Below are 21939 nucleotides of genomic sequence, written 5' to 3' on the forward strand. Positions count from 1 at the left end.
CTTTTGAAAATACAATGCAATTAAAATAAAATTAAAAATTCAGTTCCTCAGTCACAGTAGCAACATTTCACGTGCTCAACCCACATTTGCTACTATAGCATCACAGAAAGATCTACTGGACACCACAGTAGAAGGAATGGTTGAAGGAACTCAGTATGTTTAATGTGGAACAGAGAAGGCTTAGTGGGTAATGAAGCCTGCAATCTAATGGAAGGGCTGTCAGGAAAAAGATGAAAATACTCCTGTGTTGTTCCACTAGAAGCTCCAGGGAGTGTAACTTTTGCCTGAAGAGGAGACTTTTAAAGTTTTACCCCAGTGGAACTGGCTGCCTTTTGAGATAGTGAGCTCTCTCCCCTTGGAACTACTGAAACGTATGCCGCTTGTCTATTAGAGACGCAGTAAAGTGGACTTACGCTTTAGGTGAAAGGCTGGACTAGACCTCTAGGGATGTGACCCACCTTTAACTTCTAGATTCCAACATAACCAAGTCCCACACCTGCATCCCACGCTTTCCCTTCATAACCAGCAAGTTAGTCTTCTTTGGAAACCAGGACCACCACTCCCGCTTTAAAAGGAGGATCCTCTTTTGTCAGATTTCCAGTTCTAAAGCCTGACTGTCAAGAGTGAAAATCCCTCCAGCTTTCTCAAACATATTTGGTGACAAGCGCTTGCTTTGGTTTGTTTTCATGATTCATTTCTTTGGCCTCTGTCCTGAAGGAGGTCAGAGAAAATGTAATGTTCTGTAAGGGAGGGGGGCGTGGATGGAATTACTGGAGTAGACTTTTGCTAGGTGGGAGGGAGGGGAAATTGAGTCCTGTCGAGTTTGAAGTGGCAGCAGTAGCCAGTGATCTGAAGGAAGAGGCTAAGATGTTCTGGCTTGGTTTCATTTGCTTTCCTATCAGGGCCGAACTACCTGCTAGAACGAACTGTCTCACTCACACCCATGACTGCGTTGGTTGAGGCTTTGCTCTCACTCTAGCAGGCTCCTCCTCCACCACACCTTGGCACAGCCCTACCATATCCATCCGTCTAAACCTGCTCAGACGCCAGCTCCTAACAGACTTTCTCATCCTCCCAACTCCCGAGCATTTTTATCTGTACCCTTGACCTTCCCGCTTCGTATCTTATACCGAAGCTACTTACGCAGAGGTCCGATCTTTATTAATCTTCGAGCAACTTGAGGGCAGGCAGGGTCCGAGTTGGTTCCAGTTTTGTCCCCCTTGTGCCCCAGGACGTCGCGGGCATCAGTAAATATTGGTTGGGCGACGACAACTGGAGTAGGAGAACAATTCTCCCACATGTCCGGAGTGCATCTCCCATTGCTATGGCCTCCGGCGGTCCGAAGAAGGCAGGGGAGCGGTGAGGAGCAAGGCGCGTGGCTGGGTAGGACCGAGGTGCGGGCTGAGGCGGAGGGCAGAGGGCTCGGCCGGGCCGGGCCACCCTCCTCGTGACTCCTCCTCCCCCCTCCACCGCTCCGAGTCAGGTGATTCTGGGCACGTGACAGGCACCACCTACCCTGCTGCTCCCGAGTGGCAGCTCGGGCGGCCAATGAGCGGCCGGGCCTCGGCGCGGAGCCTATGAGAGCCGGGCTCCGGGGGGCGGGCCGCACGGCGGCGGCGGCTGCCGGGGGCGGCGGCGGCGGCGGCGGACTGGGGAGGCGGCGGCCTGGCTCGGCCTGGCCTGGCCTGTCAGGGCGCGGGCGGCGGCGGCTCCAGCACCATGTCCCTGCAGTACGGGGCGGAGGAGACGCCCCTCGCCGGCAGTTACGGTGCGGCGGACTCGTTCCCCAAGGACTTCGGTTACGGCGTGGAGGAGGAGGAAGAGGAGGCGGCAGCGGCGGGCGGCGGGGTTGGGGCGGGGGCCGGCGGAGGCTGTGGCCCGGGGGGCGCTGACAGCTCCAAGCCCAGGATCCTGCTCATGGGGCTCCGGCGCAGCGGCAAGTCCTCCATCCAGAAGGTGAGTGGGGCCGCGCCGGGTCCCTCCGCCCCTCCCCCGCGCTCCCCGGGGCTCGGGTGGCCGCCGGGCGGGGGAGGCCCCGAGGAGGGCGGCGGCCGGGGCTGGTCGGCAGGACTGGGCCCCCGCGCCTTCTCTTCTGCGCTGGGGCGCGGAGCCCGGGGCGCGGCCGCGCCGGGACCCCGACCGCGAGCCCACGCCCCAGCCCGCCGGGGCCGAAACTGGCTGCGGGGAGGCAGGTGCCTGTGGCGCCGCCCGGGACCTCCGCCTGCGGGACCCAGCCCCTTGCCATTGGCGAAACTGAGAGGTTCTCACCACTTCTCACTCGGAGAACTTCGCGGGCTCCCTGTCCTGCTGCCCGGTTCTTGAGTGTTCTCTCCCTTCAGGTGCCCCGAGTGTGCAGGGCTTCCCAGGTGAGCCCCAGGAGCAGCGTCAGGAAGGGCTGTCCTAAGTCACTGACCACGTTACTGCTCGCTCTCCTTACTAGGACGGAGGAGCCTTTACCACTGTTGGGAATCGGGGGCTGTTAGTCCACCTATTTTAGTACTCGGGGCCTGGTGAGTATACTTGCTGGGGATATGCCTCCTGTACGTGTGTGGTTACAAAATCTTCTGAGGCCTGGAGAATATTTGCAGACCGCCGTCGGTCCAGTTGTTTCCACTTGAGGTCTGCGAGGAACGAGTGGAGGAGGGCTGTGCACTCTTTAGTAAGGGGGCGGTGGAGGCAAGGTGGACCCCCTCCATCAGCCACCCCCTTACACACAGTGCGCTGGTCGTAAAACGCCAGATGCCTGCTCTTTTGCCCTTTCCACTCTGTTGCAGAGGTCTATCCAAAATAAATCTCTGTGTGATATTCTGTAGACATATTTTGAAAAGCAGCGTTCTTCCGAAGTTACAGGGTTACTGTGTTTTGTTTATCTTACTTTTCACTTGTACAGCAAAATTGGAGTACATTTATGGTAGGTTTTTAGCAAGCTGATCTAAATTCTTCTTACTTGTTACTCACTGACTAAACCTTGGGAGTAACTGTCCATTTTTCTCTTCTAGAAAGTAGCAGTGAGAGGCAAATTAGTTTTATCTTACAATTGTGTGGACTGTGATTTTTAACAATTGCCTTTCCCATTTCTTTTGCGTGGGAATTGTCTTTTCCCTGTGAACCCCCATTTCTCCCTCCATCCCTGTATACTTTTATCTACCTGGTACACAGAATTCTATCTTCCTTTTATTTCCTCCACAAGACAGGCAAACTCAGATCAGAGTCTGGTCAGTTTCATTTCTAATTATTCCTCAGAACCTGGTGGAGGCATTCCAATAAGTTTTCAATGAATAAAACTTCTTAAACTTTAGCTTCTAGCTCTCATGATCTTAAAGCAGAGTTTTGCAGAATTAATACAATTTAACAGGAAAAAAGTCGAGCTGAGAGAGTGTGCTCCTACTAGTATTGAAGGTGGTGCGGAGAAAATAGCAGAAAAGTTTCAGTTCCAGAACAGGTTTGATGGAAAGTAATTTCGTGTCTTCTGTTCTGTCAGAAGTAAAAGGATAGTCGGTACCAATGGCTACACCATTCACTTTTGCCTCTTTAAAGATTTTTGCTGTAGGATCAACTTCTTTAAATTATGTTAATTCAGGGTGGAATTCTGAACTTGAAATACAAAGTTAATAGTCATAATATTGTCGTCTTTCTTTTCACAGGTGGTGTTTCATAAAATGTCACCCAACGAGACCCTCTTTTTGGAAAGTACCAACAAGATTTATAAAGATGACATTTCCAATAGCTCCTTTGTGAATTTCCAGATTTGGGATTTTCCTGGACAAATGGACTTTTTTGACCCAACTTTTGACTACGAGATGATCTTCAGGGGAACAGGAGCGTTGATATATGTCATTGATGCACAGGTAGTTAGGAATAATGATGTTTCCTTCTCTTCTCTGGCGGCAAAAGATGTAGAAACAAAGGAGAGTCGTTAATCTTCTTTGTCACGTGCTTCTTGCAGCTCGTTTCTTTGCTAGTAGATTCTCTACCAGTGTAAGAGATGCGACTGCAAAGGTGCTTTGCGAGCAGGCATGCCGTTGGGCAAGTATAGAACATCAGATGGTTAGAAGGTAGGGTTTGTATCCTTGAGTTCAAGTTAATGAGCAACTTTCCATTTTTATTTGCTTAAATCAAATCGTAGATATCGCTGTACTTTAATAACTATTACAATAGTGATGTCACTCACTGAAAAGATCTCTTCAGTGCCCATAATATAAGGAGAAATATGAGAATTGAGTCAATAGATATTAAAGTGCATAGTTTCCTTAGTTGTCCAAATTGAGTTCAGTCCAACAAGCGTTTGTTGAGGGCCTAGCCTGTGGCAGGCGCTCAGATGAGTGGGGCATGTTCCTATCCTTAAGCAGCTTACTTTTTCTAAGCTTAAATATTAGTTAGGAATGCTTTCTGAGTGACAGGCTCTGTAATGGATGCTTTCATATACATGATCTAATTTAATTTATTCTTCACAATACTGTGAGGGTACTGTATTCCAATTTTTTAGATGAGTAGGTTGAGATCTCAGAGTTTAAGCAACCTGTTTAAAGTCACACATCTAATAAATGGCAGAGCTGGGATTACTTTAAAAAAATTCTGTTGGGAAGAAATGTCCATTTCATTTTTCCTTTCCTTATATTATCAGTATTAAAAATTATAAGCATTAACTTGGTAATTGAATTTTTATCTTGAGAGATTGAAGATCTATTTAGTGGTATAAATTGATGTATTTGAATGTTTGAATATTTATGAATAATTAGGATGATAGATTTTCTGTGGTTGGGGAAAGAGGTGGTTTGAGGCTTTCTTAACTCATTACTTGACTTTTGTAAGATTTCTTTTTTAAAAAATATTTTGTTCTGACTTACAGGATGACTACATGGAGGCTTTAACAAGACTTCACATTACTGTTTCTAAAGCCTACAAAGTTAACCCAGACATGAATTTTGAGGTTTTTATTCACAAGGTTGATGGTCTGTCTGATGATCACAAAATAGAAACACAGAGGGACATTCATCAAAGGGCCAATGATGACCTTGCAGATGCTGGGCTAGAAAAACTCCACCTTAGGTAACAACATGTGTGTTTGATATGAGAGCCCTGAAAAATGTGTAAATGTATTCCCATCTCTGTCATTACAAACACGTAGCTTTCTGTTCCCCTTCCCAAATCTATAATGTTTTTGATCTCTTCTTTGTTGAATTCAAGCAGTTTTGGGAGCCTGATGTCATGGAGAAGTTACTTTCTCCTTTTTTTGTATTTTCTTGGAGGTTGAAGTCATGTGAAGTGTTTCCATTGGTGTGTTTATAAACTCATCTCGCGAGACTGGAGTCAGGCTGTTTCCTCATGGCGGGAATCTGCTTTGGGACTCCCCTCTCTTGGTTTCATCACTTTTTTTCCCCCTCCTTCTTGCCTCGGTTCAAGGAATCTGTGTCACCTTTGTTGTAGAATTCTGTAGCTTGAGTCTTCAAGGTATCTCTCTCAGTAGGAAGAGCCATTTAAAGAAGATACACTTTGAAGTGTGGACTTTAATCTTGTTTATGTTTTTTAAAACACTTCATGCTTTTATGAATCTCAAGTTTGAGTTAGGTGAGTTTATCCTATAGATCTGCTTAGGGCTGCTATTGAGTTTAAAGGATTGCTGATTCATAATTAAATATCATTAAGAAATTATTATTAAAAAACACCTACTGGATAGGATTGATGATTTGTGTACTTGCGTTCTAAAAGTGTATGAGGAGTATTTCCTACATCTTATTTTTTTTTTGGTGGTATAGGTAGAAGTGAGTAATAAAAAGTACCCAAGAAGATGTCCTCTTGATGATATAAACAGTTTAAAGGGGAAGCAGGGGAGAGTAGCTATTTCCTTATCCCTAGTCTGTTATGGTGACTTCCCTATAGGCTCAGGCCACCCCCTGTCCCTACCCCTATTAGGTCCTAGGGCCTCAGGCTTTGAGATTTCTCAGTTACTCTCCTAGGAAACCATGTAGAAAAGTTTCATTGACCTCTGGTTTGCCTGGATTAAAAATTTTAAGTATTTATAAGTAATTTATGCTTAAAACATTTCAACAGTATTTGTAAGGGAAAGTGAAAGTGCTTCCCCATAAAATTCCTCAGTCTTATTTTTTGGCATCCACTACGAACAATGGATTTTAAGCCATGATTGTCTTGTGTTTCCCAGTGCCCATGGGAATCCTGCTGATCCTCTTTACACCGTGTCTGTGTCCCTTTTAAGGGCATCTCACCCCTGCGGTGCACACCGTCCCTTTCCCCAGTTCTCTGAAGGGCCCTAGGCCTTGTTAACCTGTAGGATTTTGCATCAAAGCTTTTGTTAATTACTAGGAGGCCTATGGATGAGGCTCTATTTGATTTCCAGTTTCCAGAAACTTAGCTTACTAAAGTGCCCTGTGCCTTGGAGGTTGTCCCTGTCCCCGTCCACCTCCAAGTCTCTCAGTCCCTGCAGGACCGTCTCACATTGCTAACCTTTTGCCTTTTAAGGGAAATATGAAAATAACCCTTTGCCCCTAGTGCCTGTGGGGGAGTCATCCTGGCCTCACCTGTTCCAGTTGCCCTGACATCTAGATTAGAGCCCCGTCTCGCATAGGGTTGGGTTCTCAGGTCAGCTCTTTGAAGGTATCTTTAAATTGCATCTAAAGTGTGATATACACAGTTCTGTCTCTCTGACTTTGTAATGGTACTTATAAGTGTATCATGGATACAACTATATAACGAAGAGTATACTTCTTGAGGAACAAGTAGGTAGAATTGTCCACACTGTTTAAATAGTTAAAGGCCTTTCTCTCTCAAATGTGTGCTTTGTTAAATCTACATATTTTGCTTCTCCACTGTACATCCTTTTGGGCCTCCAGATTCCTGTTTCATTCTCTATAAGGCCCCAGCTCCCATCCTCCTTAATATGTTATTTACGTAAATTCTAAGCACCACTTTTATTGATTTGTTTGTTCAACAAATACTTGTGAGCACTGTTTGGGGCGGTGGGATTGCAGCTACAAGCGAGAATGACAAAGTCTCTGTCCTCATGGAGCTTACATTCTCATGACTGAGACACCTCAAGGGCACTTATAAATAAATGTATGATGTAATTTTAAGTACTTATCAGTGCTGTGAAAAAGAAAAATTAGAAGAAAGGGATAGAAAGCGCTGGGTACAGGAGTGTTATTTTAGGTAGGAGGTTCAGGAAAGGAGGTGACATTTTACTAGAGACCTGAATTATGTGCTTATTTAATAAATGTCACCTATCTCCTTTGAGCTTTCTCTTGGTTTTTGTTAGCTATGGGCTTAAGGAACTAAGCTTTTTAGATCAGATTACAAAGACTTAGGTGAATATTCAAGTTTCTGCATCTGAAAATGTTGTCTTGGGTACCACTTCAATCGCCCGCCATGTGAATGCAGTAAAGGGTTGGATGGCTATAAGCCAGGTGGGGAAACTGAGCTTGTCATCTTGAATGATGGGGATGGTGGACAAGATTAAGAGGCTTTATTTGAACTTACTGAAATCAAATGTTAAGAAATTTAAAATTTTATGTAGTATGATAATTGTTGAACTTGATATTTTTCAAATTAATCAAACCTGTTGTGTTTTTCAGCTTTTATTTGACTAGTATCTACGACCATTCAATATTTGAAGCCTTTAGTAAGGTGGTGCAGAAACTCATTCCACAACTGCCGACCTTGGAAAACCTATTAAATATCTTTATATCAGTAAGTGAGCTAGTTAATTCACTATAGTTTCTGGTTCTATTTCTGTTGAATGTATTTGTGTTACCAAATTCTCCAAAAAATGACTTGAATTAGTCTGAATCAAGCTTAAAGTCTAATGACATACATAACATGTAAATAAGAACAATAAAAAATGGCTTGAGTTATTTTCTGAATTCTTTCCTTAGTACTCACCCTTTTTGTCTTAAAATGAACTGATAAAAAATTTCCTCTTGCTTTTTTAATTAAAAATATCTTCATGATGTCTGGTTCTGAAGGAAGATTAGTAACCGGAAAAGACTGGGTTTGGGGAATTTGTCTCAGTTTAATGTCTGCTTTCTTGGAGGTCACATCGAAGAATTGATCTTTTCGTTTCCTTGCTAACTTGAATCTCAGTATTATATTTCCAATTCTCATTTTGAGAATTCAACTTAATAAAAAAGGCTATCTCTCCAGTAAATTTAGCATTCGGCCATTATATTTTCCAAACATTATTTTGAAGGACTCGATGTGTAGTGATCCCCAGTTCTTTTGAGTTATGCTAGATGTTGACGTCAAATGAATTCTTTCATGTTTTGCTAATTGCCACGTAAAGCCTTTCTGGTAGCAAGGTCATTTAAATGAGAGATTGATTTTTTTTTAACAAGACAGGATTATTGGAAATGTAGCATGGCTTGATTTTTTTTTTTTTTTTTTTTAAAGATTTTATTTTTTCCTTTTTCTCCCCAAAGCCCCCCGGTACATAGTTGTGTATTCTTCGTTGTGGGTTCCTCTAGTTGTGGCATGTGGGACGCTGCCTCAGCGTGGTCTGACGAGCAGTGCCATGTCTGCGCCCAGGATTCGAACCGACGAAACACTGGGCCGCCTGCAGCAGAGCGCGCGAACTTAACCACTCGGCCACGGGGCCAGCCCCAGCATGGCTTGATTTTTGGAGGATGTTTTTGTTGCTTTTCTTGGTGGTCTCTGAGAAAATAATTTACTTAAGAGGAGGAAGGAAGAAAATTTGGTGTAATTATGTCAGTAAATCAGAGCAGAGAAATTATTCTACTTTTATTCTTTGGATACTAGGAGTATCTTCAGCCAAGTACTGTTTTCTTTTTTGCTGTTGGGTTGTGTAATTAAAAATGTCCTTTGGTGTTAATCAGTAATTCAAGATCTTTGATAACCTACAAATTGTGATTCTTAAAATACCAAACACTTCCCCCATTTTGTTTTCCCAAGAATTCAGGTATTGAAAAAGCTTTTCTCTTCGATGTTGTCAGCAAAATCTACATTGCAACAGACAGTTCTCCTGTGGATATGCAATCTTATGAACTTTGCTGTGACATGATTGATGTTGTAATTGATGTGTCTTGTATATATGGGTAAGTTGTATACATATTTCTGCAAGATCTCAGACAAGTGGAAAAGTACCAGTTTGATTTATCGGGGGGGTTAATTCCTGAGACCTCTGGCAAGTACTGTATGAAGTGGAATTGTTCGGACTGACCACGGTACTTCAACTTGGAGCATGATTTCCTCGGTAGGGGGCTGCTGAGTCTTACTCCTTCAGAGAGGATGGATAAGAGCAGTTGAAAAAAACATGACTAATGCCAGGCTTATTTATCACTGAAAGTTTCTCCTGCCATTATTTGGGGGGGGTCGGGGAGGAGTTGCACTGTGTCTTCTCACTCCTGGGACTTAGCTAGAGCAAAATATTAGATTAATTTACTTCAAACATTCTGAATCCAACAAAGTAAGCACTGGTCCCTAATTTAACTTCAAGCTTTGTGGAACGAGGGATCCTTAACCTTTCAGGGAGCTAAGAAAAAAGGAAATCAGAATTTTGGATGTCAGAAGGATTTATATGTACAAAAATTTGACCCATACATCTGAGTTTCCAAAATAAATCTCTAAAATGTAAACTCTTCCGTTACGTAAATTCGCCAAATTCTATGTGGAAATTTATAAAAGCCAGCAGAGAAGTGATTTTGTAGAGTGGTCCAGAGGACGAGTGAAGACTTCGGAAAATTGCTGGTATTTCAGAAGCGTCTAGTAGCCGTGGTGCCCCTCGTATATTAACAGCAGCACTCCCAGGGCGCTTTGTGATGCTCTGTGCTGCCTTTGCTCCCTGACACCTGTCCCCTTTATCTGTTGTTCCTCTAGGCTCCACCTCGTCCAAACTTTCTTTCATCTCTCTCTCCCTGCCCTTCGCCTTGCTCTCTCCAGCTGCCTCTGAGTAGGAGAATGCTTTTGTCTCACTTGTTCTTTACTTGTCTTCCATTTCTGTTTTTCACTTTTGTGATTATGTGCTTTCCTTTGTTTTAATTCTTTCCATAATGAAATGAGATGTTGTCTATTGTATTATTGAGTGAAGTTTCATGTTCCCATTCTTAATTTTAAAAATGGATGAGTAAAACATTTGCTTTTACTTTCAAACCTCAAAATTTTATAAACCAATTTTTTTATAATTAAAAAAATCAAATTTAGTGGTAAAGTTGATTTTCAGTATAAGGTACATGGTAAAATACATTATAAAGCACATTCTAAGAAAGAAGAAAAAACAGCTATCATTCATTATTCTTAACACAATCTATGTGTATAATTTAGTGTGCTTTATTATAGTTTAATTTGCTTCTTCCTTGCCTCTTGATTTACATTTTTTGAAGAAGGATTACATATAATTCTGACAATCTAGTTTAATAAATGAAATAGCTTTCAGACCCTGGAAGGCTTGCTTTGCAAGCATCAGGATTCCAGGGTATCTTTGATGGGCTATATTTATTTTAGTTTTTATTCTTACCCCTTTTTCACGAATGGCAAGTTTTAGGTGGTTCTTTATTTGCAGGCTGTGTCAGTACAGTTTAGTATGATGGATTATTTGAAGCCTGCTGTATTTTGTGCATCTTAGGTAACAAGATGGAGGTTCGTGAATGTATGGAATACTGCATCAAAGTCTGGGAACCCTGGACCTAAATGACAATTTCTGTTCCAGTATATTTAAGCCAGTATTCTTTCTCAAGAGACGTTTGGAAAACTGGGTGGAAAGACTTGTCATTGTGCAAATTAGATGTGACAAAATACCTAGTTGGGAAACCTATAATGAACAGTACTTTCTTTTAAAACAGGTTAAAGGAAGATGGAAGTGGAAGTGCCTATGACAAAGAATCTATGGCAATTATCAAGCTGAATAATACAACTGTCCTCTATTTAAAGGAGGTGACTAAATTTTTGGCACTGGTGTGCATTCTTAGGGAAGAAAGTTTTGAACGAAAAGGTAATGGCATTTTAAAAAGCTGTTTTTTGCGTTAAATTCTCTGTGATAATTTTGTACATTCTTGAAAACAAGAGAAAATGATATTGCAGTGTTAGATGTTATCAGTTCAAACTACTTTTGTCCCTTCCCTTCCATACGTAGTCGAGACTTTATTCTTCCTTCTTTTGATCTTTTATTTTAAATCATTTTTCATTCCTGTCTCGCGGATTTCGGATCCTTTCATTACCTCTCAGCTACCTGCACATTGCCTTCCACCTGAGTCAGTCTACTGAGATGATTCTTTGAGAGTTACCACGCTGCATTCTCGCGCTTCAGTGGCCTTTTCTCATTCTGTAACCTCTTCAGCCTTCTGAAGCATGTGACCCTGTCAGACCCTCCTTTTCTCGAACCTTTCTTCTCTTCTTCCCTCTAGGCTATTTTGTGTATCTGTTTCTCTGACCTCCTCTCTTGTTTCTTCTCTTTTTCCTTTTCTCAGTTCTGAGTGTTCTTCCAGGCCAAGCCTTTCTGCTTGCTTATTCTGGTCAGCACATCCAGTCCATGGCTTCAGTTAGTCTTTTCTATGTGGTCGATTGAAAAATTCACATCTCCAGCTCTGACTTGGGTTGTGTTTCAGTCCTATGTTTGGAGCTATTAGTAAGACACCTTCACTTAAATTTTTGATTGTTGTCTTGTCCGTGGTGTCTAAAACCAGTGAATATTTTCCCCTTTGTTTCGTGACCCTCCTGCTACCCTCCCTGTTTCTAGTTATGCCATTTTTCTGGTGTCAAAGCTTGAATATCCTGTCCTCAGGTAATTGTGTGGTGGTGTTACTGAAAGGGCCCTTGCAGATCATTTCACAGTTCTATGTTCTCCTTTTGCCATTCTTTTCCTGAGGTGTTTACCTTGAATTTTCACCAAACCTTATTTGTTTCTTTGAACTAGTTCTTGGATTTCCTTTCTGTTTCCACTGTCAGTGACTCCTGTCCAGGTCCCCATCCTGCCAGGCCTGTGGTGCTGCAGTAGCCTCCTACGTGAGGTTGTGTATTCAACGTATATATTGAGGACTTAATATGTATCATTTTTTATCCCGAAGCAGACTAGTTTTCAGAAAATGAGTTTTATCATGTTATTTCACTGCTCAAGGATCTGTAATAGCTCTCTGTTATTCACTGCAACAAGTCCCCGCTCTTCTGCCTGAGTTATTAATATTGATATTGAATGCATTAATATTGTTTAATTAATGTTAATGAAATATTTCAGATGTACAGATTTTTTGGGTAAAACAAAAATGTGTGTATTCACCTTTGAGCTTAAGAACTGAAATGTGGCAAATATGTATTTGTCTTATGTGTCTTTTGTGTGTTTCTCAGTTGAAACCCTCTTTTTTGCACTATGTGGAATGTATATAGTTTTATTTTTCCCATGCATGATTTATTCTTTTACTTCATATCTATCCTTAAACAATATAGAGTATTGTATATCTTTGTGTAAATGACATCAAAATGTGTATAGTCTTCTGCAACTTGCTTCTTTCTCTTCATTCAAGATTGTTTTTGAGATTTATCTATATTGATAACATGTAGCTGTAGTTCATTCATTTTCCACAATTTATTTTCTTGTTGCTGGACATTTAGATTATTTTTAAAATTATAAATGGTTTTACAACAAATGCTCATGAATAAGTTTGTCTTTGCGCATAATGGAGAATTTCTCTGGAGTATGTATTTAGAAGTGGAATTTATAGAAGACATACATCTTAACTTTATTAGACATTACCAAATTGCTCTCCGAAGTGGCTTTACCGTCTTCCCCATGGCAGTCCTGTGTGCGAGTTCTTGTCACTTCATGTCCTTGATATCGTTAGACTGTTTCATTATTGTCAATCTGGTAGGTGTGAAATGGTATCTCATTTGGTTCTAGTTTTTATTTACTTCCATAAGTACCTTTTTATGCCGGCTCAGGTTTCTTCTTTGGTAATTTACTTTTTCATATACCTTTATCTTTTTTGTACTGTGTCTTTTTTGTACTGTGTCTTTTTTGTACTTTTTAGGAGTTCTTTATGTTTCTCCATTCTAATCTTTGTTTTTTGAGGAAGATTAGCCCTGAGCTAACATCTGCCGCCAATCCTCCTCTTTTTGCTGAGGAGGAATGGCCCTGAACTAATATTCATGCCCATCTTCCTCTATTTCATATGTGGGACACCTGCCACAGCATGGCTTGCCAAGCAGTGTGTAGGTCCACACCCGGAATCTGAACTGGTGAACCCCGGGCTGCCAAAGCAGAACGTGTGAACTTAACCGCTGCACCATCGGGGCTGGCTCTTCTCCATTCTAATCTTTAAAATTAAAAAAAAATTGGTTATGGAAATTTTCAAATATACGCAGAAGTAGACCATCACAGTGATTGTCTTTGTTCATCTCTCTGCTTCAACAGTCATCAACGTATGGTCAATCTTGTTTCCTATATATCCTCGCGCAACTAAACTATTTACTTTTTTTTTTTTTCTTTTAAAGATTGGCACCTGAGCTAACAACCATTGCCAATCTTTTTTTTTTTTCTGCTTTCTCTCCCCAAACCCCCCTGTACATAGTTGTATATCTTAGTTGCAGGTCCTTCTAGTTGTGGGATGTGGGACGCCGCCTCACTGTGGCCTGACGAGCGGTGCCATGTCCACTCCCAGGATCCAAACCCTGGGCCGCCGCAGCGGAGTGCGTGAACCTAACCACTCGGCCACAGAGCTGGCCCCTAAAGTATTTACTTTTGACTCTTTTGTTGAGGAAACTTTCAAATATAAAAAGGTAGAGAAAATAGTATAATGAACCCCTTTTTGTCTATCCCCCATATTCAACAATTATTGGAATCATAGCTGATCTTATCTCATTTCTGTGCTGCTTTTCCTACTGGATTATTTTGAAGTGGATCCCTGATATCAAATCATTTTGTCTATACAGGTGTTAGCAGATATTTCTAAGAGGTAATGTTATGTTTTTAAAACATAACAGTAGTACCATTAATAAAAGTTTAAAAATTAACAATGGCGTTATAATATGAAATATCTGGCCAGTGTTTGTTTCCCTTATTGTCAGTTTTATTTTACCATTTGCAAAGAAGTTGATTTTAATGTGGTCAAACTTACCAAAACTTTTATAGCTTTTTTTTTTTCCTGAGTCTGAAGGACTTCCTTAATTTGGCTGTAAGCTACTTATTCAGACTTGATTCCCAGTACTTCCTACCAGGATTTCTCTGCCCCTGTCTCTAGTCAGACCTTTCTTCCCTGTCTTGCACCTGTGCTGTGTTCTCATTGCCAGCCCTATGCTCTTTTCTTGTAATTTTGCTCCTTTTTCTTGCCTCATTAAATCTTTTCCATATCCCCACAGTCCTGCCTCATCCCTGAAGCTTTCGTTGGCTGCTTTTGTCCTGCACTCGGCTCTCTCCTTTGGACTTCTTTCACATTTGTAGTCAATTTGACACCAGATTGTTTTGATTTGTTTCTTGTGTGTTTTCTTTATGTTACAGTATCCTCGTGGGCACACATGCTTCTTTCTCTGCTCTGCTGTTCTTAGCACCAGCTTCTTTTCTCAAGGTCACCTCATGGTCCAGAATAGCTCTTGGAGCTCCAGCCATTTTATCCATATTCCAGACATTAAGGAGGAACAGTGATGAGGAAAGAATATATCCTCTTCCTTTTAAGGAGCCTTCACGGAAGTCCCACACACTGCCACTTAACTCAGTGGTCAGCATTGATCACATGACCGTAGATAGCTGCAAGGAAGCCTGGGAAGTATAATGTTTTAGCTGAGCACCAGTGTGCTTGTCCAAAATTGGGGTTCTGTTTCTGAAGAAAAAGGGGAAGAAATGGATATTTGGTAGGCAACTAGCCTACCAAAAGAGAACCCTTTGTTTGACCAAAGTCTTATTTGGATGCAGTTCATGAAACAGGTGGAGGAGGAGCTGCCCTGCCTGAGGAGGGGTGGAGGCTGCCTGGGGCTCTGCCTCATGGGCCTCGCGGCACCTCGCAAACCCAGGGCTCTGCTGAACAGTTTGCTGAACTGTCGCTCTAGCTGTTTCCTTCAGCTCCTCGGCTGCCCCGAAGACTTGTAGAAGGACAAGCTTGATAATTCAAAAAGGAGCTTGCTTTTGCTTTAGATTTCGTTGTAAATTTTCTTAGCAAGTTTGCCTTCCTCATTGCTTTTTTTACTCTGCTTGCTCCCCGGCCCCAGAGGTAACCAGTGTTAACAGTTTGGGCATGTGTTTTATCATGTTTCCAGCCTAGAGAATTCCTCAATTGGGTGTATATTTTTTAAACACACATCAATTATTTTTTTCTGTTGCTGAATGTTTTCCAGCAGATAATTTCACCACTGACATTCAGGAGGCCTGATCTTTTTCTCTGTTTCAGGTTTAATAGACTACAACTTCCACTGTTTTCGAAAAGCTATTCATGAGGTTTTTGAGGTGGGTGTGACTTCTCACAGGAGCTGTGGTCATCAGAGCAGTGCCCCCAGCCTGAAGGCGTTGACACACAATGGCACGCCGCGAAATGCCATCTAGCCTGAATTCCAGCGGTCGGGGCTCTGTGCCAGCTTACTCTTCACTCCAGGGTCAGATGCCACGTGCTACAGGACATGGGAGTTGCCGCTTGTGGGAATCTGGTGCCTGTCCCACTAGAGACAAGGGGTAGAGTTTCTCATTTGGATGGAAACCCCTTCAATCAGTGGTGTGCAACTGAAGCTACTATTTCTTTTTTTAAAAAATGGCAAAAAAGAATTCTAGAGACCACAGAATTCAAGTGTGTCTTTCTCCTCTTGGGGTCCTACTTTAAGTCGTTGGGATGTTTTGGACCTGGAGATAACATCACTTACCCATCCTTACCAGAGAATGTCGCCGTCACTTACCAGTTGAAAATAATAGAAAGAACTGAATTTTTATATGCTTCACTTAGGTTTTCAGTTGGGTAGTCTCTAAAACTCCTGCCTTGCTTATGTTCTAACACTGCCTCTCAGATTTCAATTTTGGACGTTGCACACCTAAGACCTTTTAAATGCATTTGCTTGCTAACTCAGAAGACGTGTGGTCTGACTGCAGCAAAGGACATTCCTGCATTTGTTACTGAAGAAATGAGAAAATTTTACGCCACGTCAGGTCGAGAGCAAGGCTCAGCAGTGGCTGCTGCATCAGTTCCCTTGCAAGTGTTGAGGGAAAAACTTGAAAACAGAAGAAAATTTTTGCATCTATGTTTTGGGTACCAGATATCTGGGTTCTTTCTCCTACATTAGATAAATGATCATGATCAATGTAACAAAGGGAATTAAAAAAAATTCTTTGCCCCACAAGCTCCTCCTTCTAGGGGAGAAACTCATTATGTCATTGAAATATTTAGCTCCCTTTTCTTTAAACTTGATGCCAGCTGCTACCTACCTTTTATTCTAAGCTCTAGATTCTTTAAGAATTGCGGTTTTGTTGACCATGAGTGACCCGAAGGCACTGGTGGACTGTCCACTGGGAGTGGGAGAGAGCACGTGGTGCCACAACATTTGTTGTTAAACATACTTGGTCTCCAGTAGTCTGACACCAAGTGTCAACTGTGGTACTTTCTTCGCCTAGGATATTAATTCATGATTGTTTCTTTTTGTTCATGGTTGATACCCTTTCCATTGATTTAAACTTACACGTCATTTTTATTTCACATGCCCAGTAGTCGTATATTCCAAAGCCACTGGACCACTTGAGTACATAAGTGCCACTGTTTAATGAAATGTGTATATTCAGGTCTGTGAACCTAACAGTGTGACTTGGAGTGCTTCCTGCAGGTGATTCTGACTGTTGAGTATTTACATGGACCATGTGATATCCAAAAGAAAAATGCTTTTATATTTATAGATTATTTCATTGAACTATATAAAATGGGTATCAATAAATGTATTTACTCCAAAATCAGTTTTTTATTTGCCTAAGATGTGAGAGGGTGGGGTGATGGAACGTTGAGTTGTCCCCCTCTATCATTTTATCAGCCATTTCCTTTTCTTATGCTGCCTCATATGGTTAACGTGCCTTGTTTCAGGACTTCATGTTCTGTCCTCATGCAGGGATTTCATGCCTGTGTCTGGACGTCTTTCCTGGCCCGTTTCTGCTTAGGGTAGGGGATGTAGGCTTAGGCGAAAATGGTTCTTTGTAGTGTTTACTAACGAATCTCACTCATGGTGGGGAATCTCCAGGTGTTCCTGGATGTGTTATATCCAAGCTAGGAAGGGGTAAGGAGATGAGTTAAGGAGAACACCATATAAAAAATTTGTGTTGGTTCCAGCTTGTTGTCTATTTCTTCCAGTTCCTGAGATACTCATTGTTGACTCTTAAATGTCAGTTATGCTTATATAGTTAGGTTGGGTCTGAACTGATTTAAGTATACATCAGTTTATGAAAGGGATGGAGGCAGGAAGAGGTTGAAAGATCTGTAATTTCATGATTGGACTACTTTAGAAGTTCAATTTTAAAAAACTGAAATGGAAATCACAGAAACATTTAAAAAAAATACCCTTAAAATACTATCTAATGCTGTATCCTTTTTTGAATTATGGAAACTGAAGTCCAGAGGAGTAAAAAGCCTTATCTAGAGTGAGAGATGAGATGACCGTATAACTTAAACTCCAAATCAGGATACTGTTGAGAGTGGAAGGGATGCCATTAATAACTATGCCAAAGCAATCAGTGTAAACGGGCACTGTCCTGGGTAAACCCAGGGTGGCCACCCAAGTCACAGATCTGGTTAGTGGCGAAATAGGATCTGTGTTCCAGGTCTGGCAGCCCCGTGCTGCTTTCCTTTACCTCCAGCCTCAGTCTCCTGTTGGTTAAATGGAGATAGCACCTCAAGATGAGTGTACCCTGGCACTTGGTGCCCAAGAAATACTAGTTTTTCCTGCTATGGAAAATTATAAGTTTGGGGAGTGATTAAGGAGAAAAGAAGAAAAATGGTGAAATAGAAATAAAGTGAATGAAGAAAGGAGACAACTCAGGAAAAAGGAAATGGAAGAAGCATAAAACTACTAAGAAGGGTTTGCCTGAAATGTTTTGCATCTGGATAGATGTTTATCTGTACGAGGCTACCTCAGAGAGAGCTGGGACAGATGGTTAAATAAAACCTTTAAAATCTTTTGCAGCAAGGTGCTTTAGCTGTTTCACATACCACACTCTCTCCCGTTCACTTAGACAGCTTCTTATATACAAACATAGCTATGTACACGTTTCTATACAGTATGTCCCAATATAGAATGCTGAAGGTATTTGTGAGTTGTGTTAATTGACCTACATTTTGAGTTCTGTGCTTATACAGAGAAACAAATGATTTTAAAGGTAAAATTGTGATAGTTACAAGCTTTGCAGTCGGGGAAAGCAATGGACGTGATTCGTGGACTTTGTTAACGTTCTCTGTCTTGTTTTGCAAATGCTGAAAGCTCTTCCAGTTGTATCCAAAAGAGATTACTAGTGAATATCATTACTGTTTTCCATCTAAGCTAGTAAAGTAACTTTAAACCCTCCCCTGTAGTCTCCCAGAGACCCCAAAGGCACGGTCTCTAAAGGGAATGTGGGCAGTGGTTGGGCAGAGCTGGAGTGTGTTTTTAACAGCGTCTTCCCTGAGCTGCTCCTGTCGAGTTGGGAGACTGGACATAAAGAGCATTCAGGAGGGTCACACGAAGGGCTAGCAACCACTGCCGATTGTTTTAGGTGGTTTATATGTCTTCCTTCATGCAGTCTTCATAATACCTTGTGATTATGGTAAGTACTGAATTCCGGATTTGAAGATGGGGAAACTGAGGCAGAGAGAGACTAAGTTGTGAGTGGCGGAGTTAGAATTGGAATCCGTGCAGTTTGATTCTAGAACCTGCATCCCTTAAACCACCACTAGACCTTGCTTGCCTAGTAGGAAGGGAGGGTTTGTTCTTGGGGTGTTTTGCAGAAAAGGAAGTGTTCAGTTCAGTTCTGGAAACAGCATTCTGGACTCTTGGAGATTTACCGTGTACTGTCACGTATTAAAGGCTCTGGGAGGGCTGCAGTCGAGAAGCCTGTGTACCTTGGTTTCTATCCCATGTCCCTAAGTTTATCTGACCCTTTAAGAAACGCCTGTTCAAGCAGCATTTAATAAATACACTGAAGAACATTTACTGAAATGTTTTCAGTGGGATTGAAATATGATTTTTATTCTGTTTTCCAGTGTCTTAATACAACCTTCAGCAAACTGGTTTTAAAATAGAGTAAAGCTTGTGCGTTTTCACAGTTGAGCTGGGTAGCTCATGCTGTTCCTTCAAGCTGGAACCTGCTTCCCTCGGCCTGTAGAAATCCTATTCATCCGACTGAGCTCAGCTTAAATGCCGGATCCTCCACAACAGCCCTGTGACCACTCCCTTTTCCTGCCTCTGTTCCTCTCTCTCCCGCACCTGCCCTAGTGGGTCTGATGTCTGCCTGTTTCTTAGTGACTTGCTCAGCACCTGTCCTTGTGGGTAGTGATGGGGGAAGTGTATTTTGCTACTCTGTAGGATTTCCTCAATATCTCATATGTTGAGAGAAACCCGTGCTCATTTAAATCGTATCTCATTGCGGCTTTTTTGAAAAGATTGAGGTAACATTGGTTTATAACATTAAATAGGTTTCAGGTGTACATCATTATAATTTAACTTCTGTATGTGCTACATCGTGTTCACCACCAAAAATTTAGTTTCTGTCACCATACAAATGTCCCCCCTTTACACATTTCACCCTCCCTCCACTCCCCTTCCTCTCTGGTAACCACCAATCTAGTCTCAATATGGATGTGTGTGTTTGTTGTTTTATCTTCCACATATGAGTGAAATCATATGGTGTTTGTCTGTGTCTAACTTATTTCATTTAGCATAATAGCCTCAAGGTTCATCCACGTTGTTGCAAGTGGCAAAATTTTATCTTTTTTATGGCTGAGTAGTAGTCCATTGTGTGTATATGTATACATATTTATGTATGTATGTGTGTGTATATGTGTGTACCACATCTTCTTTATCCGTTCATCCATCAATGGGCTCTCAGGTTGTTTCCATGTCTTGGCTACTGTAAATAATGCTACAATGAACATAGGGGTGCGTATATTTTTTCATATTACTGTTTTTGTATTCTTTGGATAGATATCCAGAAGTGTAAGAACTAGATCGTATTCTATTCTTTATTCTTAATTTTTTGAGGAAGCTCCACACTGTTTTCTGTAGTAGCTGCACGAATTTACATTCCCACCAGCAGTGTACGAAGGTTCGCTTTTCTCCACATCCTCTCCAACACTTGTTATCTCTTGTCTTTTTAATAATAGCCATTCTCACAGGCATGACATGATATTGTGGTTGATGTTGAATATCTTTTCATGTGCCTGTTGGCCATCCGTATATCTTCTTTGGAAAAACGTTCAGATCCTCTGCCTATTTTTCAATTGGATTGTTTGGTTTTTTAGTTGTTGAATTGTATGAATTCTTTATAGATTTTGGATATTAACCCCTTATCAGATGTATGGTTTGCAAATATCTTCTCTCATTCAGTAGGTTGTCTTTTTGTTTTGTTGATAGTTTCCTTTGCTGTGCAGAAGCTTTTTAGTTTGATGTAGTCCCATTTGTTTATTTCTGCTTTTGTTTCCCTTACGTGAGGAGATGTTCTCAAAAAGATACTGCTAAGAGTAATGTCAAAGAGCGTACTTCCTGTGTTTTCTTCTAGGAGTTTTATGATTTCAGGTCTTACTTTCAAGCCTTTAATCCATTTTGAGTTAATTTTTGTGTATGGTGTAAGATAGTGGTCTACTTTCGTCCTTTTGCATGTGCCTGGCCAGTTTTCCCAACACCATTTATTGAAGAGACTTTCCTTTCTCTATTGCATGTTTTTGGCTCCTTTGTCAAAAATTAGCCGTTCATGGGTGTGTGGGTATATTGCCAGGCTCTCAGTTCTGTTCCACTGATCTATGTGGTTTTCTGCCACACTATTTTGATTACTTGTAGTAAACTTTGAAATCATGGAGTGTGATACCTCTGGCTTTGTTCTTTTCTCTCAGCCTTGCTTTGGCTATTCAGGGTCTTTCGTTGCATGTAAATTTTAGAATTGTTCTATTTCTGCGAAAAATGTCATTGGCATTTTGGTAGAGATTGCATTGAAGCTGTAGGTTGCTTGAGGTAAAATGAACATTTTAACTATGTTGATTCTTCTAACCCTAGAGCATGGAATATCTTTCCCTTTATTTGTGTTGCCTTCAGTTTCTTTCACTAATATATTATAGTTTTCAGTGTACAAGTCTTCCACCTCCTTGGTTCAATTTATTCCTATGTATTTTATTCTTTTTGTTGTGATTATAAATGGGATTATTTTCTTGACTTCTCTTTCTGCTACTTCATTGTTAGTGCATAGAGACACAGCTGATTTTTGGATATTGATTTCGTGCCCTGCAGCTTTACTGTATTCATTAATTATTTCTAATAGTTTTTTGGTGGATTCTTCGGAGTTTTCTGTATATAAAATCACGTCATCTGCAAATAGTGACAGTTTTCCTTCTTCCCTTCCGATCTGGATGCCTTCCTGGCAGCTTTAGTGTGAAGGCAGGGATGCCTTTCTGGGCTGGGCAGTGCTTGTCTGCAAGTATCTCGTCACCTGGTTTGGCAGCAGTGTCCAACTCCTTAGTGTTGGCCCTCTAGGTGGCAGTGTTGTACTATTTAAACATGGCTTCTGGCTTTCCCCTTCCTGCACATTTGCTCTGTTCCAGAAGTTTACATTGCGTGTATCACCCAAGTGTACACCTCACTTAGAGATCCAAGGAACTGCTGAAGTTATTTCCCCCGAAATAACCCTCAGGACTGATTTGAGACATATTATTGGAAGTGGAGCAGTTTGCGATGTTCACTTTCTGTTTCTGTTAGCAGCTTTTTAACAAGGGGTTGGATAGGATGAAGGTCATAACATCATTTGCTTCATGGGTTATCGGTTACAAAGGGGCCTTAAGAAGACCGCTCTGTCCC

At 41.5% G+C, this 21939-nt stretch overlaps 1 protein-coding gene across 1 annotated transcript; it reads left to right on the top strand.

The window, feature by feature from the left end:
- The first annotated feature begins 1611 nt into the window (after positions 1–1611).
- On the top strand, positions 1612–19112 carry RRAGC (Ras related GTP binding C). Its single transcript, XM_014840176.3, has 7 exons — positions 1612–1956; positions 3645–3848; positions 4850–5049; positions 7587–7701; positions 8920–9062; positions 10806–10954; positions 15333–19112. Exons 1-7 carry the CDS (start codon positions 1720–1722, stop codon positions 15482–15484), a joined length of 1200 nt encoding a protein of 399 aa, XP_014695662.2. The 5' UTR covers positions 1612–1719; the 3' UTR covers positions 15485–19112.
- The last annotated feature ends 2827 nt before the right edge of the window (positions 19113–21939 follow it).

The sequence above is a fragment of the Equus asinus genome, chromosome 5 (genome assembly GCF_041296235.1).
Source record: "Equus asinus isolate D_3611 breed Donkey chromosome 5, EquAss-T2T_v2, whole genome shotgun sequence".
NCBI classification, from domain to species: Eukaryota; Metazoa; Chordata; class Mammalia; order Perissodactyla; family Equidae; genus Equus; species Equus asinus.

Coding starts and splice junctions, on each gene's coding strand:
- RRAGC (XM_014840176.3), top strand. CDS start 1,720: ATGTCCCTGCAGTACGGGGCGGAGGAGACGCCCCTCGCCGGCAGTTAC. Junction 7,702..8,919: donor TATTAAATATCTTTATATCA/GTAAGTGAGCTA, acceptor TGTTTTCCCAAG/AATTCAGGTATTGAAAAAGC. Junction 9,063..10,805: donor GATGTGTCTTGTATATATGG/GTAAGTTGTATA, acceptor CTTTTAAAACAG/GTTAAAGGAAGATGGAAGTG.